The sequence below is a fragment of the Scyliorhinus canicula genome, chromosome 5 (assembly GCF_902713615.1).
Source record: "Scyliorhinus canicula chromosome 5, sScyCan1.1, whole genome shotgun sequence".
Classification (NCBI taxonomy): domain Eukaryota; kingdom Metazoa; phylum Chordata; class Chondrichthyes; order Carcharhiniformes; family Scyliorhinidae; genus Scyliorhinus; species Scyliorhinus canicula.
The window spans coordinates 121,440,361-121,458,477 of record NC_052150.1 but is presented as its reverse complement, the minus strand read 5'-3'; the positions used below and the strand labels follow the sequence as shown (position 1 = coordinate 121,458,477).

The 18,117-nt window shown below is 52.4% G+C and overlaps 1 protein-coding gene across 5 annotated transcripts in view; it reads left to right on the top strand.

Moving 5' to 3' along the window:
• LOC119966225 (kunitz-type serine protease inhibitor-like) overlaps positions 1–17,261 on the top strand; it is a 106,015-nt gene extending 88,754 nt beyond the window's left edge. For 3 of the 5 annotated variants that reach the window (XM_038797574.1, XM_038797572.1, XM_038797573.1), the window contains one exon: positions 17,018–17,248. Coding sequence is in view for 2 of the 5 variants with exons in the window: in XM_038797576.1 (XP_038653504.1) it covers positions 17,018–17,035 (18 nt within the window). In the remaining 3 variants the exon portion in view is untranslated. Of the gene's footprint in view, positions 1–17,017 lie in introns of all 5 variants that reach the window. The other 2 variants (XM_038797576.1, XM_038797575.1) reach the window with 2 other exon arrangements.
• Positions 17,262–18,117: the final 856 nt, after the last annotated feature.

Genomic DNA, 18,117 nt, shown 5'->3' with positions numbered 1-18,117 from the left:
ACTTCAATTAAACCATACTGCACAAGCCCGCTCCTTTCCCATAGACACTACCCGCCTATTTATCCCTCCTACTCTACTCTAATATTCCCCCCCCCCCCTCTTCCTCCCCCCCCCCCTCTCCCCCCCGGCCCCTGCTGACCTTCACTTTCCCGCGAAGAAGTCGATGGATGGTTGCCACCTTCGGGCGAACCCCAGTATAGATCCCCTCAAGGCGAACTTAATTTTTTCCATACCCAGAAAACTTGACACGTCCGAAAGCCATAGTTTGGTCATCAGGGGTTTTGAGACCCTCCATGCCAGCAGTATTCGCCGCCGGGCTATGAGGGAAGCAAAGGCCAGAACATTGGCCTCTTTCTCTGCCTGGACTCCCGGGTCTTCCGAAACCCCGAAAACTGCCACCCCTGGACTCATCACCACCCTTGTTTTCAGCACCCAGGACATGGGGCGAAATTCTCCCCTACCCGGCGGGGCGGGGGGTCCCGGCATAGCGGAGTGATGCCAACCACTCTGGCGACAGGCCTCCCCAAAGATGTGGAGATTCCACACCTTTAGGGGCCAGGCCCGCGGCAGAGTGGCTCCCGCTACACCAAAATCGACTCCAATGGCCTTTGGCGCCCGCCGGCCGGCTGGACAAAAGGCCTTCGTCGGTCGGCGTGAGTCCGCGCATGCGTGGGTCATCAGCGGCCACTGACGTCACCGCCGGCACATGCGCGGTAGGGGAGGTCTCTTCCGCCTCCGCCATGGAGGCCGTGGCGGCGGCGGAAGAAAAAGAGCGCCCCCATGGCACTGGCCCGCCCGCTGATCGGTGGGCCCCGATCACGGGCCAGGCCACCGTGGGTGCACCCCCCAGGGTCCGATCACCCCGCACCCCCCCCAGGACCCCGGGGGCCCGCTCGTGCCACCAATCCCGCCGGCACAGAGGTGATTTAAACCACGTCGGCGGGATTGGCCTGTCAGCGGCGGGACTTCGGCCCATCGCAGGCCGGAGAATCGCCGCGGGTGTCACGCCGATCGGCGCGGGGCGCACGCCGATCGGCGGGCCGTGATTCCCGCTCCCGCCAATTCCCGGGTTGCGGGGCGGGATTTACGCCGGCCTTGGGCGATTCCCCAACCCTGCGGGGGGTCGGAGAATTCCACCCATGATCCCCGCAAATCCCTCCCAGTACCCCCTAAGCTTAGGACATGCCCAAAACATGTGAACGTGGTTCGCTGGTCCTCCCACGCATCTAGCGCATTTGTCCTCTACCCCAAAGAATTTGCTCATCCGAGCTACCATCATGTGGGCCCGGTGAACGACCTTAAACTGAATCAGGCCGAGCCTGGCACATGTTGCTGTTGAGTTTACCCTACTCAGGGCTTCTGCCCACAGCCAGTCCTCCATCTCCCCGCCAAGCTCCTCCTCCCATTTGAGTTTCAGTTCCTCCGTTTGGGACTCTTCCCCCTTCATGAGCACCTTGTAAATATCCGAGACTTTACCCTCTCCTCCTTCTCCTCTGGAGACTATTCTGTCTTGGATCCCTATTGGCGGGAGGAGTGGGAAGGATGGGACCTGTCTGCGGACAAAGACCCGCATCTGTAAGTACCTATAGTCATTTCCCCTTACCAGCCCAAATTTCTCGTCCAAGCCACTCAAACTCGCAAAGTTACCCTCCAGGAACATATCGCCCACCCTCCTCACCCCCGCCCGCTGCCATGTTCGAAACCCTCCATCCATGTTCCCGGGGGCAAATCGATGGTTATCACATATTGGAGCCCAGACAGATGCACCCACCTCCCCTACATGCCTCCTCCACTGGCCCCATATCCGCAGGGCCGCCCCCACTACCGGGCTGGTGGAGTACCTGGCCGGCGGCAGCGGTAGGGGAGCTGTGACCAGGGCTGCCCCTGCACGAAGCTGCCTCCACCCGCTCCCAGATAGACCCCATACCCACCATCCACTTTCTTATCATGGCTCGGTAGCCATAACTACTACTGGAGCCGCCCAGTAGTAGTTGATCAGACTCGGCAATGCCAGCCCTCCCTCACTACTGCTCCTTTCAAGCATCGCCTTCTTCACCCGCGGGGATTTTCCGCCCAGACAAAGCTCATGATGATTTTGCCAATCCTTTTGAAGAAGGTCCGTGGGATAAAGATCAGGAGGCGCTGGAAGATGAACAGGAATCTATGGAGGATTGTCATCTTTACAGTCTGCACCCCCCCGCCAGTGACAGCGGGAGTGCATCCCACCTCCGAAACTCCCTCTTCATTTGTTCCACCCTCGAGTCAAATTTAACCTGCCCCAGTCTCGTGCCACCTGTCTCCCCAAATACCGGAAACATTCCTCAACCAGCCTACATGGCAGTCTATTCTCCTGGCCCCTTGCCTGCACCACAAACATCTCACTCTTGGCCATATTTAATTTGTACCTTGAAAACCGGCCGAACTTCCTCAATGTTTCCAGTATATTTTCCATCCCAGCCAGTGAGTCCGTCACGTACAGGAGCAGGTCGTCCGCATAGAGAGAGACCCTATGTTCCACTGCCACCCCCCCCCCAGTCATTCCCTTCCACCCCTTCGCAGCTCTCAGCGCAATCGCCAACGGCTCTATGACCAGCGCGAACAGCAACGGGGAGAGTGGGCATCCCTGTCTGGTCCCGCGATGTAGTCTGAAATAATCTGACATTACCCTGTTCATCCTAACGTTAGCTTTTGAGGCCTGATACAATAGTCTGACCCAATTCACCAAACCCTCCCCGAACCCAAACTGTCCAAGCACCTCCCACAAATAGCCCCACTCCACCCGGTCAAAGGCCTTCTCAGCGTCCATTGCCACCACTACCTCCACCTCCTTGCCCGTCGGGTGCATCATGATCACATTAAGCAATCTTCTCAAGTTAGCTGTCAGCTGCCTGCCATTCACAAACCCTGTCTGACCGTCCCCAATCACCTCCGGTACACAATCCTCAATTCTAATCGTCCCCAATACCTCCTCCGCTCTGATCGGGGCCCCCAGCCCGTCCACTCGCCCCCCCGCCTACTTTTGGGAATGTTAGCCCATCCAAGAACCTTTTCATCTCCTCCGGCTCTTCCGGGAGTTCTGAGGTATACAGCTTACTATAGAAGTCCCGGAATACCTTATTCAGTCCTGCCGGGTCCTCCACTCAGCTCCCCTCCCCATCAATCACTCTACTTATTTCCCTGGCCGCCTCCCTCTTCCTGAGTTGGTGTGCTAGCAATCTGCTGGCCTTCTCCCCATGCTTAGCTCACTCAGCTAAATCGCTGGCTTTTAAAGCAGACCAAGCAGGCCGGCAGCACGGTTCAATTCCCGTACCAGCTTCCCCGGACAGGCGCCGGAATGTGGCGACTAGGGGCTTTTCACAGTAACTTCATTGAAGCCTACTCGTGACAATAAGCGATTTTCATTTCATTTCATTTCATGCTCATACACCACTCCCCTCGCCTTCCTAAGTTGTTCCACGGCCCTACTTGTGGATAGCACCCCCAGTTCCACCTGTAATCTCCGTCTCTCCCTGAGTAGGTCCTCCCCCGGGGACCCCGCATGCTCCTCGTCTATCCGATAAACGTCCCTAACCAATCTGTCCATTTCTGCTTTGTCCGCCCTATCCCTGTGAGCCTGAATTGAGATCAGCTCCCCCCTCACTACTGCCTTCAACGCCTCCCACAGGGTCGCTGCTGAAACCTCCCCCGTATCGTTCACCTGCAAGTAGTTTCGCATACACTTCCGAAGTCTCTCACATATCCCCTCCTCCGACAACAACCCCACGTCTAACCTCCACTGCGGGCATTGGTAATTCGCCGCCCCACCCTGCAGGTCCACCCAGTGCGGGGCATGGTCCGAGACAGTGATTGCCGAATATTCCGTATTCTTTACCTCCCCTACACAGTCCCTGCTCAAGATAAAAAAATCAATCCTAGAATATACTTTATGAACATGTGAGTAAAACGAGTGGCCCCTTCCCATTGGCTGTCTGGCTTTCCATGGGTCCACTGCCCCCATTTGCTCCATGAACCCTTTTAGCTCCCTTGCCATTGCTGGGAGTCTACCCGTCCTGGGACATGACCGGTCCAGCCCCGGGTCAAGGACCGTATTAAAGTCCCCCCCCCCCCATTATCAACCTACGTGAGTCTAGGTCCGGGATCTTCCCCAGCATTCTTTTGATAAAGTCCACGTCATCCCAGTTCGGAGCATATATGTTCACCAGCACCACTCTTCTCCCCTCCAGTTTGCCCCTGACCATAAGGAATCTGCCCCCGCCGTCTGCGACTACGCCTTCCGCCTCAAATTGCACCCGCTTGTTGATCATAATTGCTACCCCCCTGGACTTAGAATCCAAGTCCGAGTGGAAGACCTGGCTAATCCAGCCCTTCCTTACCTAGACTGGTCAGACACTTTCAGATGTGTCTCCTGCAACATAATTACGTCCGCCTTCAGCGCCTGCAAATGCGCAAACACACGTGCCCTTTTAACTGGCCCATTTAGTCCCATGACATTCCAGGCGATCAGCCTGGTTGGGGGGCACAACCCCCACCCCCCACGCCGGTCAGCCATAACCTTTCTTGGGCCCGCCCCCGGCCCGTGCGCCGCGCTATTCTTGGCTTGCCTCCTGGCCGCCTCCACCCCCGACCTCCTTTCCATTACCTATTCAGATCCCCCCCACGTCAGCAGAATAGCACCCCCCCTCCCCCCACTAGCAACATCCCCCGGTAACCCTACCTCTGCCATCCATTGGCTGTATTCTCCCGCCCCACCTGACTCCCTTGACTACCCAACCTGCTAGCCCGGTGACTCATCGCTCCGGCGCCCATTTGTCCCACTCCCATTGTTTCCCAACCTCATCTCCCCACTCCCCAGCACACCATCCCCCACTCCAACCCACTGGAGCAATCTGGCTAAAATGGGAAGATCAAACAAGATGTAAACATCAAACAGCACCGCAAGGCTGCTCCAGGTACAATACAGTTCCAGCTGTGTACACAGAAAAGTGTTAACCCACGTCCCTTACTGAGCATTAATAAAATAACACTGCAATAACCCAGTACCTGTACATCGCCCAACAGAAACAAACATAAAAACCATAGACATAAATGAAACGACCAACATCTTTAATCCCCATTGCTGACCGGACACCCTTTTGTTACAATACCGGCTCCAGTGCACTCAGAGAGCCCAACAAAAGGTATCCACCACAGCAGAAAGAACAAAAAAAAGCGGGGAAAAAAAGCAACAAAAACAGGAAAAAGACCCCCCCCCCCCCCCCCCCCCCCCAGGCAATAACTGGCCACACAAAATACCCCACATGGCACCTTTAAAACAGTAAACAGTCGACCAGCAGTCCAGGCACAGTCGGCATCCCTTCGAATCGTAATTCTCGGACCCTAGCTTGCGTCCGTGGGACCTCTTTTTGGGACCAGCCCCTGATCCCTTGCAAAGTCCATCGCTTCTTCGGGCTCGGAGAAGTAGTGGTGTTGGCCCTGATGCGTGACCCAAAGACAGGCCGGGAAGAGCAGACCACACTTCACGTGCTTTTTGAATAATACCTCCTTAACTTGTTTAAAGGCTGCTCGCCGCCGAGCCACCTCCTGGCTTAGGTCCTGGTAGATGCGAAGAACACTGTTATCCCACGTGCTGCTCTTAGCGCTCTTTGCCCACCGCAGCACCTGCTCCTCTTCCACACACCTGTGGAACCTAATCACCATCGGACGGGTGGACCCCCCCACCGGACGCACCTGTCTCGCCTGCACTCTGTGTGCCCCCTCCAGCTCCGGCGGTCGCGGAAAGGCTTCAGCCCGCATCAGCTGCATCAACAGGTCCGCCACAAACCCTGTGGCATCAGCTCCCTCAGCCCCCTCCGGGAGGCCGATTATCCTCAGATTTTGTCTACAGGCTCTATTTTCCAGCTCCTCTACTCTCTCCAGCAGTCTTCTCTGTTTCTCCTTCTAGCCATCGACTTCTAGCGCCGCAATCGTCTGTGCATCCGCCTGCTCCTCTGTGGTAGTATGACTACGGTACCTGGGAGTGTGAACTGCTATTGGTGTAGAAGACTCGCTGCCCATTGGCCCAAGTGTTGTCTTCTCATTGGTCGAGAGGAAGATAGCTCCGCCTATGAGGAGGAGTATAAGAACCCGTGTTTCCCAGCAGCGATAGTTCTTTCTGTAGTCAAGCTGCTGGGGAAACTTCTTGTAGATTAAAGCCTTCGATTCGGACTACTCCTTCGTTTCTGTGGTTATTGATCGCGCATCAATTTAATCTACAAGATTGTAAAGGATGGAGGTTCGCATCCAGCCGGAGTGTCTACGACTCAGCTCCCACGCAGCAAATGCAACAGCTACGTTCAAGCACTGGCTGGCTTGTTTCAACAGCTACCTTAGTACGGCGGAAAATGTACAAACGAAGGAGCAGAAGCTACACAGGCTCCACTCGTGCGTCGGCACCGCCATCTACACGCTCATCGAGGACACGACCGACTATGACGTGGCCATGGACCTGCTCAAAGGATACTTCATCCGGCCGGTAAATCAAGTCCACGCTCGGCACTCACTGGCCACGAGGGAGCAGATCCCTGGTGAGTTACTGGATGATTTTTACCGTGCTCTCCTTGTACTGGGGAGGAACTGCGGCTGCCCACAAGTGTCTGCTAGTGAGCACACTGAATTCCTCATCCGAGACGCCTTTGTTGCAGGCATGGAGTCCCCACAGATCCACCAGAGACTATTAGAAAGAGAAACCTTGAGCCTCACGGAGGCACGGTCCCTCGCTACCTCCCTAGATGGCGCGAACAGAAACGCCCGCTCATACGTCCCCGACCACGCAGCAGCCCCCTGGGCAGCGTGGAACTCGCCGTCCCTCTCCCCCACAGATTCCGACCCCCCCAGGCCTGCGCCGCAGGGCGCCCCAAAAAATCCGCGGGGCCCCGCTGCTATTTTTGTGGCCAAGCGAAACACCCCCGACAACGTTGCCCAGCCAGTTCTGCAACCTGCAAGTGCTGCGGATAGAAAGGCCACTTTGTGGCCGTCTGCCAGGCCGAGGCTGTCGCTGCAGTCCCGGGCAGTGACTGCGGGACTCCCCCTTCACTCTCTCCAGGGGCCCCATGCGGCCCGCGGACCTCGCTGCCCCCATCCCCCAATGCCACCTTCAACCTCTGGGTGCCGCCATTTTACACCTCTGACGCCACGTGCGACCCCCTGGTGCCGCCATTTTGTGCCTCCGACACCACATGCAGGGGACGGGCGCCGCCATTTTGTTCACCCCTCACTATGTGCAACTGACAGGCGCCGCCACCTTGGATCGGCTCCAAGGACCCCGCGGGTGACTACTCACTGCCCAATGAAGACTCCGACTATCTGCCACGACTCGCTTCAGTCACTCTGCACCAGTCTCGACCCCACACCCTCTCTACGGCAAAAACAAGGATACTGCTCAACGGGCATGAGATGACCTGCCTGCTGGACTCCGGGACCACGGAGAGTTTCATCCACCTACCACGGTAAGACGCTGCGCTCTCCCTGTCTACCCAGTCAAGAAAAAAATCGCACTGGCCTCTGGCTCCCATTCAGTGCTGATCACGGGGTGTTGTATAGTGGACCTCACGGTCCAGGGGAGGGAGTTTAATAATTACAGACTCTACGTCCTCCCCCAGCTCTGTGCGACCGCACTCCTGGGGTTAAACTTCCAATGTAACCTCCAGAGTCTAACATTTAAATTCGGTAGCCCTATGCCTCCCCTCACTGTCTGCAGCCTCGCGACCCTCAAGGTCGATCCCCCGTCCTTATTTTCAAACCTCACCCCGGATTGCAAACCTGTCCCCACCAGGAGCCGACGGTACAGTGCCCAGGACTGGACCTTAATCAAGTCCAAGGTCCAATGGCTTATGAAGGAAGGGGTCATCGAGGCTAGCAACAGCCCCTGGCGAGCACAAGTTCTGGTGGTAAAGACCGGAGAGAAGAATAGAATAGTCATAGACTACAGTCAGACCATCAACAGGTTTACGCAGCTGGACGCATACCCTCTCCCCCTTATATCCGACCTGGTCAACAGGATCGCGCAGTACAAGGTCTTCTCCATGGTGGACCTCAAGTCTGCCTACCACCAACTCCCCATCCGCGCAAGCGATCGCAAGTACACTGCTTTCGAAGCGGACGGGCGGCTCTCCCACTCTCATATTATGCCCAGTGGGTTCCCAATTACGCCGACAAAGCCCGTCCCCTCATCCAAACAGCCACGTTTCCCCTGTCAATGGAGGCCCGCCAGGCCTTCAGCCGCATCAAAGCGGATATCGCAAAGGCCACGGTACGCGCTATCGACGAGTCCCTCCCCTTCCAGGTCGAGAGCGACGCATCCGGTTTAGCTCTGGCAGCCACCCTCAATCAAGCGGGCAGACCCGTGGCCTTCTTCTCCCGTACCCTACATGCTTCTGAAATCCGCCACTCCTCAGTTGAGATGGAAGCACAGGCCATAGTAGAAGCGGTGTGACACTGGAGGCACTATCTGGCCGGCTGGAGGTTCACCCTCCTCACAGACCAACGGTCGGTGGCCTTCATGTTTGACAATGCACAGCGGGGCAAGATAAAGAACGACAAGATCTTGCGGTGGAGGATCGAGTTGTCCACCTACAACTACGACATCTTGTATCGTCCTCGGAAGCTGAACGAGCCTCCCGACGCCCTATCCTGCAGCACCTGTGCCAACGTACAAGTGGACAGCCTTCGAACCCTCCACGTGGACCTCTGCCACCCGGGGGACACCCGCTTCTTTCACTTTGTAAAGACCCGCAACCTGCCCAACTCCATCGAGGAGGTCAGGACAGTGACCAGGGAATGCCACATCTGCGCGGAGTGCAAGCCGCATTTCTATCGCCCCGAAAAAGCGCATCTGATAAAGGCTTCCCATCCCTTTGAACGCATCAGCATGGACTTCAAAGGTCCCCTCCCCTCTACCAACCGCAACACGTACGTCCTCAACGTGATTGACGAGTACTACCGCTTCCCGTTCGCCATCCCCTGCCCCGACATGACCACACCCACCATCATTAAAGCCCTCCACACCATTTTCTCCCTGTTCGGATTCCCCGCTTACATTCATAGCGATAGGGGGTCCTTTATGAGGGACGAACTGTGTCAATTCCTGCTCAGCGGGGGCATTGCCTCTAGCAGGACGACCAGTTACAACCCCCGGGGTAACGGACAGGTCGAGAGGGAGAACGGTACGGTCTGGAAGACCGTCCTGCTGGCTCTACGTCCAGAAATCTCCCAGTCTCCCGCTGGCAAGAGGTCCTCCCAGAAGCCCTCCACTCAATCCGGTTGCTACTTTGCACATCTACCAATCAAACGCCTCATGAACGCCTTCTTGTCTTCCCCAGGAAGACATCCTCAGGGACCCCGCTCCCGACCTGGCTGGCGGCCCCCGGGCCCATCCTGCTCTGGATGCACGTGCGGGCGCACAAGTCGGACCCGTTGGTTGAGAGGGTCCAGCTGCTCCACGCTAACCCGCAATATGCGTATGTAGAGTACCCTGACGGCCGACAGGACACGGTCTCCCTACGGGACCTGGCACCCGCCGGATCCCCGTCATCGCCCGCGGCACCAGCGCCACCCCCCCCCTCCAACCGCAACTGCTCCCCCCAGGCGCTCCCCTCCCTCGCCCGCCAAGCTCCTCACCCGCGCCGCCTAGAGGACCAGACGCCCCCCCCCCCGCCCACGGCCCGGCCCCCTCACCAGCTCCGTCTAGGGGTATGGAAACATCCACGAGGACCGGATCATCGCTCCCGGAGTCATGGACGCCCGCATCTCCAACGTCTCCGACGAAGCTCCGCAGGTCGCAGAGGACGTCCAAGGCCCCCATCGGCTGATCAAGTCGATATGAACTGTTAATGAACTTTTTTTTTGTTTGTTCTCTCGTTTTCCAACTCTGTAAATAGTTACTGTGTGCTAACAGGTCCCTGTATATAGTTACGGGCCAGTGGGCAGCCACCGTTGGAGAGTTATGATCCCATATCACTAGTCATACTACCAGTATCTTGTCCCACCCGCATGGGACATCTCCCCCCCCATCCTTCCCCGCTTTTCAAAAAGCACATGCCCCCCCCCGGTTCCTTTCTCAACAAGGGGTGAATGTGGTAGTATGACTAGAGGTACTACGGTACCTAGAAGTCTGAGCTGCTATTGGTGTAGAAGGCTCTCAGCCCATTGGCCCAAGTGTTGTCTTCTCATTGGTCGAAAGGAAGGTAGCTCCACCTATGAGGCGGAGTATAAGAACCCGTGTTTCCCAGCAGCCATCGTTCTTTCTGTACTCCTGCTGCTGGGCACACTTCTTGTAGATTAAAGCCTTCGATTCGGACTACTCCTTTGTTTCTGTGTTCATTGATCACGCATCATCCTCCACCGTCTCTCCCAGCTCCTTAACGTTTTCAGCCTGGGCATCCAGTCTCTGGTTCAGCTGATCCACTGCCCTTTGAAGTGGGTCCAAATTTCAACGACTCAAAACTGTTTTTAATAACCTGCAGCATGTTTTCCAGCGCTTGCTGGATCGCCGGGTCCGAGGTCCCTAGGTCCGCCAACTTGGCTCCCAGGTCAGCTTCCCCTGCACCTTGCCTTTTTCCCTTCCTCTCCCGTTTTCGCTGCTTTCTGCCCTCCCGCAGTTCCATGCAGCTCTGCTCGCTCCTCCGCACCTCCGTGGCCGTCCTTTCACTGCTCCATCGTCCCGTAAAACCGGGGAACCAGGTCCTCATATCCCGCCGGAGTGAGAGCCCCCAAATGTGTGGCTCACTCACTCATTGCTGCCACCGGAAGTTAGTGTCCTGAATCTTAATAAAGAATACTACAATGGTATGAAGCGCAAGTTGGCTATGATGGATTGGGGAACGTTACTTAAAGGGATTTTAGTAGATAGGCAACGGCAAACACTGAAATAGCACATGGGTGAACTGCAACAATTGTTCATTCCTGACTGGCACAAAAGTAAAATGGGAAGAGTGGCCAAACCATGGCTTACAAGGGAAATTATAGATAGTAATAAACTGAAGGAGGATGCAAACAAATTGATCAGAAAAACAATAGACCCGTGGATTGGAAGCACTTTAGAATTCAACAAAGGCGGAGCAAGAGATTGCTTAAAAAGGGGAAAATAGAGTACGTGGGTAATCTTGCAGGGAACATAAAAACTGGCTGTAAAAGTTTCTATAGGTACATGAAGAGGAAGACAAATGTAAACCTGTTACAGTCAGAAACAGGGGAATTTATAATGGGGAACAAGAAATGGCTGAGCAATTAAATACATACTTTGATTCTGTCTTCACAAAGGAGGACACAAGATTCTATAGACTCTGGAACAATCCCTGCAGATTGGAGGGTAGCCAATGTAACTCAACTATTTAAAAAGGGAGGTAGAGAGAAAACAGAAAAATATACTAGTCAGCCTGATGTCGATAGTGGAGCAAATTCTAGTGTCCATTATAAAAGGTATAATAGTTGTGAAAACAGTGGTAGAATCGGACAGTCAGCATGGATTTAAAAAAGGGAAATTATGCTTGACAAATCTACTGGTGGTCATTGAGGATGTAACTAGGAAATGTGATGAAGGGGTGTCAGTGGATATCGTATATTTGAACTACCAGTAGGCTTTCGACCAAGTCCCACATAAGAGGTTAGCCTGTAAAATTAATGTGCAAGGGATTGGAGGTACTGTTTGAGATGGATAGGACATTGGTTGGCAGACCACAAACACTCAAGGGATAAACGTGTCTTGTTCTAATGAATGGCAGGTAGTGACTAGTGTGGTACTATATATATTAATGATTTAGATGAGGGAGCCAAATGTAATATCTCAAAATTTGCAAGTGACATACATCTGGATGGGAGGGTGAGCTGTGAGAAGGATGCAGAGATTTGGACAAGCAGAGTGAGAGACCAAATGCATGGCAGATGCAGTATAACAAGGATAAATGTGAGATTACCCACCTTGGTAGCAAAAACAGAAAGGCAGGCTATTATCTGAATGGCTGTAAATTGAGAGGGGGGATGTGCACGAGACCTGTGTGTTCTCGTAAACAGTTGCTGAAAGTCTCGAATCTGAGCCCATTAAAATTCTTCCACTAATCCTTCATTTAATATTCCTGGATTAATGTTTATTAGTGCAGAAAGTTCCAGTGGTATATTCACTGTAGGCTTTTCTCGTACAGGGAATAACCTGACTGTTTTTGTTGCAGTAGTGGATTATGCCGATTATATTCATGCTAGGACTTGTCTCAACATAGGCTTCTTTAATGGTGTAATGACTGACTAAGCTAGGACTTTTTTCTGAATCTTTTTGGCGATCAGTCTGTTCACTAGCCTCGACCCAAAATGCAGTAATTTTTATGACAAAGAGCAAAACTACAGCAGCTGGTGGAAGTCTGAAGCAAAACAAAAATCAAAATTGTTGGAGACATTCAGCAGGTCAGGATACATCTGTTGAAAGAGCACAATCAGTCGATGACTCAGCCATTGGACCTTTTCTCAGAACCCATAACACTTTCTAATTTGTCATCTCTTTACAGATGCTGTCTGACCTGTCTCCACCATTGACTTTTTTTGCTTCAGTATTTTATTACAAGATTTAAATGGTTTCAGCAGATTCCTATTGTGAAATTCCAGGAGTAATTGCACTTACTCCTTTTTCTTTCATTGTTGATGGGTATCTCCAATATCCGTATAACCCAAACATGGTTAGACTGTGACAGAAATCCACCCCATGTCCTTCACTCATGTACTGAGCCACCCTTCTTTCACCATGACTCCCTTTAACACAACACACCTCAGCTGACACAATCTATGCTTAAACTCTACAAACTGATCAGATCAGGTTTGGTTACCTATCACAGTGCCAACCATGTGTGCTTTGTATCTTCGCATGTTGATATTTTTTCCTTATCGTTGCCCCCTGAAACGATCATGAATATCAATTTTGACAGCTAAACACCTACTTAAAAATAGGAGGTGTTTGCATTGAACTGATTGAGTTGGATCCTCAGTTGAAATAAAGGGTGGAATTTTCTGCTTCTGCTTAACTTGATGGACTTTTAAATGGCTCGCCACATATTTCAGCACTAGCCCTCCGTGACGGGGCCATGAAATTCAGCCCAAAATAATAAAACTCTGCAGCATTTACTGCCAAGCTAGCTGAGGCATGATTTAACAGCAATCTGCACTGGAGTGCTGCTTTGGGATGCATCGAATATTAAGTTCAACTTTGGTGAGTGAGGGAGTTTTAAGGGTTAATTTAATGTAAGGGCTAATTTCTACATAAGGTAGAGGGTGGGATTCTCCGGCCAACAGCGGAATCAGGAAATGCGATTGGATGGTGAATCGATTTTGATGCAGAAATCGTGGCGGACACCAGTATCGCAGACCGCAATTCTCTGGTGCCTGAACAGTGGCTTCAATGCATTACACCCCACACATTCAGTAAACACCGTTGGCATATCATGGGCTGGATTCTCCATTCTGAAGCTAAGTCCCCACGCCGGTGTGAAAATGGTGGCATTTTACACCAGGAAAACTGATTCAAAACGGCCACCGATACCCTGTTCCAGGGGGGCTAGCAACCAGGCAGCATAGAGCTCCCAGCTCTAGTTGTCAATACGGCTGGAGAATTGCCTGCAACGGCTGCGCCATGCTTCATGGCGGATGCCGCTCACGGATCCAGCCCGCAAAATAATGCCCCCCCCTCCCCCCTTTCGGCCGGCTTGCGTTCCCCAGACCGCCCCACCACAGTGCACCCAGCTCCGAATATTGTCCCTGCTACCTGTGGATCGGCCCTCCCCCGACTGTAGCGGCACTGGACTGAGTCCGCAGCCACCATGCTGTGTTCCCGACAGGTGAGACCACATGCGTCCCACGCCATCGGGAACCCAGCAGGTCGGGGAAGGAGGGTCGGGTGCGGGCCTGAGTACGCTGCTCTTCGGTGGAAGGAGCATCGTGAAAGCGACAGCGCCCCCGATTTCAGCGTCATCGGGGATTATCCACCCCGTCGCCGAATGCGATTTCAGCGTCGGGGATCGGTGAATCCAGCCCTATTAGCGGGAGGTATTCTCCAGAACCTTTGCAATTCTCCACCTCCACTCAGGCAAATTCCCAACTGCAAGGCCCACTTGCGCTTTTAAAAATAGTGAAATTTAACAATTGTGTATTTTGTTGAAAAGCCTTGAATAAAAATATATTATAAAATAAGAGCGGTGGCCTTGGTAAGTAAGGCCGGTGAATATTTCTACTATCCTTAATATTCTCCAAACTACACGATGCAAAAGTAAAGGAACTAATTTCAGGGTAAGTCATGGCAGAGCAACTTGGCCATGTGGAATGCTTCTGTGCATCGAGGGAAGTTAGGGATATTTCCAGTGTTCAGCGTGATAGTGTGTGCAGGAAGTGTTTCGAGCTGTAGCTACTTAAATTTGGTTTCAGAACTGGAGCTGAAGCTAGATTCACTGTTGGGCATTGACAAGGCTTTGTAGATAGCACTTTGTAGACTTCACAAGGGGGCAGATAGGTAGCAGATGAAGTTCAATGAGATGTGTGAGCTGGTGCATTTTGGAAGAAAAACATGAAAAGAAAATCTAAAATGAGGGGTAAAATTCTTGAGGCAGAGCAGGGACAGAGGGATCTGCGTCTACATGTGCATAGAACATTGAAGATAACAGGACAGGTGGAGACAGCAGTCAATAAAACACATACTATCCTGGGTTTTATTAATGGGAGCAAAGAGTAAAAGAGCAAAGACATTTTGCTGAACTTGTACAACATACTTGTTTGATCTCAACTGCAATGTTGTGTACAGTTCTGGGTGTCACACTGCAGGAATGACGTGAACACATTGGAAAGATTGCAGAAGAGGTTCACAAGAATGATTCCAGGGATGATAAACTTCAGTTCTGAGAATAGATTGGAGAGGTTGGGACTGTTCTATTGGAGAGAAGGCTAAGAGGAGATCTGAAAGAGATATTCAAAATCATGAAGGGGCTGGACAGATTTTACACTCACAAAAGGATCAAGAACAAGATGGCACAGATTTGAAGTGATTTGCAAAAGAAGCAAATATGATGAGAGAACAAACCTTTCCACACAACGTGTAGTTAGAGTGTGGAGTTTGAACTGCACTGTCGGGAAATGTGGTGAAGGTGCTCAATCAAGATATTCAAGAAGGCATGAGATGATTATTTGAATAGAAACAATGTACAGGGTTAGGAGGAAAAGGCAGGGAAATGACACAAAGAGGTGATGCTCGTTTGGAGAGCCAGTGGAGACATGAGGCGCAATTCTCCCCCCCCACCCCCCCCCCCCCCACACGCCGGGTGGGAGAATCGCGGGGGCGCCGGGTGAGTCTCACCACGCTGCCCCAGCACCCGCACGTGATTCTCCCACCCCCCCAAAACCGGCACGCCGAGATTTACGGCTGGCCGCTCGGAGAATCACCGCCCGCTGTTTGTAACGGGCGAGCGGCGATTCTCCGGCCCGGATGGGCCGAGCGGCCTGCCCAATACGACGTGTTCACTGGCACCGACCACACCTGGTTGCTGCCGGTGTGAACAGCGCGGGAACGCTGCAGGGCAGCCTGTGGGGGGGGGGGGGGGGGGGATCGAGCACCGGGGGGGCGCTCAAAAGTGGTCTGGCCGGCGATCGGTGCCCACCGATCGGCGGGCCGGCCCCTCGAAAAGATGCACTTCTTTCCTCCGCCGCCCCGCAAGATCACTCCGACATTTCTTGAGGGGTGCCCACGGGTTGGCGCGGCCAACCTGCGCATGCGCAGGTGACGTCATTTACGCGGCGCCACTTTTACGCGGCGCCAAGGCCCAGCGCGCGTAAATGACGCGGCGCCGCTCCTAGCCCCCCTGGGGTGGGAGAATAGCGGGCGAGGAGTGGCCTCCGACACCGGAGTGAAACACTCCGGTTTTCAATCCGGCATCGGCATTTAGTCTCCCGCTGGGAGAATCCCGCCCATGATGGGCCAAATGGCCTCTTTCTGCTTCATAACAATTCTGTGATTCTGTGATAGCATTAGATCCAAAGAGGAATCCTATGAAGTAGCTACAAAATATAGTATGGTTGAGGATTCGGAGCAGTTTAGTATTCAGCAAAGGAGGACAGAGGTTCATTGGAGGTGGGGGGGAGAGTATGAGGGTAACTTTGCAAATAACATAAGTGGACTGGAAAAGCTTCTTCTACAAATATATAAACAGAAAAAGATTAGAAGCCAAATGTAGGTGCCCTTACAGGCCGAAATTGGAGTATCCATAATACTGAACAAGGACAGAGCAATTAAACTACTTTAGTTCTGTCTTCATGGAAGAAAACACAAACTACTTCCTAGAAATGCTCAGGAAGAAAGGGTCGAGTCAGAAGGAGAAATTGAAAGAAATTAATATTCCAAAAAAAAATAATGCTGGAGAAATTAATGGGACTGCAAACTAATAAATCCCCAGGGCCTAATAATCTACATCCCAGTGCACTAAAGGAGATGAGCATGCAAATAGTGGATACGTTGGTTGTCATCTTCTCTCCTATAGTTTCTGGAACAGTCACAGCAGATTGGAAGATAAAATATGTGACCCTGTTATTTAAAAATAAGGGAGGGAGAAAACAGGGAATTATAGACCGGATTGTCAAACATCAGGGCCGGAATTCTCTAGCCATTGCAATTTGCTTTTCCAGCTGGCAGCGCACCCCAAGGCTGAGTTGGATAGACTTTTGATCGACACAGCCTCCCATAACCAAGGCTTATGGGAGGCTGGCAGTAATGTGGGAGGCCACAATCAAGTCAGCCACTATCTTACCAAATATTTCTGCTCCTAATGTTTGTGTTTTGTCGTTCGTGTGCCTGTTTATTGTGATTGAAGCTTCTTCTTAAATAAATCCTGGTTCAACATGACATAATTTATAAAAGTCAATTCCATGTGAAAAGAAATGTTTGTGTCACAGGATTGTTGGACATAGCAACTGGACAGAGCTCTGTGATATTCTTTTCCTTGACATTTTGTTTCCTTTTTGGCAGGTGACAGAAAAACTGTAAAGAAGGAGGTTCCTGCTGCACTGATGCATATGATAATTAAAAAACAATCAATTAACAAAATTCAAAGACGACAAATTAAATGTTTAATGTTCTTGGCAAGAAGTTCAACTCTCACGTTCTGACGTTTTTTCAAGTCTTGATTGAAAATCTAGCCCGTGGTCAGATTTTCTCCACAATTATTGAATACATAAAGAGGAGATACAATCGACATTGAAGCCTCCCAAATCATTTATAGAGTAGAGGGGTTGGATTCCCTGGTCCCATCACCTCCTGTTACTCAGCAGTGAGCCGTATGCTGGCACCGGGATTCTGGCCTCCCACTACTTATCAATGGGATTTCTCATTGATGCCATCCCACGCCACCGGGAAACACATGGGCGGGTGCCCTGCTGGCGGGAAAATAGAATCCCAACGATCAGAGAATTCCAGCCGAGATCTTTTCTGATTATGCTTTTGTTACAATTATATTAATTTTGTTTGAGCAAATATTATAAGAAGGAAGGAAACTCCTTGAATTATGGTTTGTAGATATATTTGAGGAACCAACTGATCATTTCTCATTCCAGTTTCCAGTTGTGTTGAGGGTATTTTAATGTTCCTCGTCCAAGTGTACACCAGTACCCCACCATCCCGATGGTGCCGCATCACTATCCCCACTCTCCCTCATTCGCCCCCCCCCCCCACCAATCCCCCCACAAGCCCCCTCCACCCTTGGCGCAGACTCCCTGTGTCTCCACTCTCCTCCGAGATGGTCTCATGGGAGGCAGGGGAGGGGGACACCCAAGATGGGCCATGCCATTAGCTGGAGGACCTGTGGGAGAATGAACATGTGGTCAGTGGGAGGGATGGATCTATCAGTATGACAATAACAACTCGTGTGGTATTCGGGTGGGGCCCGGTGGATCCTCACCTCTACGGCATCCGCCAACCTCTGCATTGGTCCTCAGCATCCCCTGTCACCTCCAGGGCTCGTTCCTTGGGTGTTGTGTGGATTCTTATGTCCAGCACCCTTCCACCAGTCTGGGCCCTCTCCCAGCGATTGTGGGAGAGCTTCACTCGAGGAGGCGCAGAGAGGACATCAT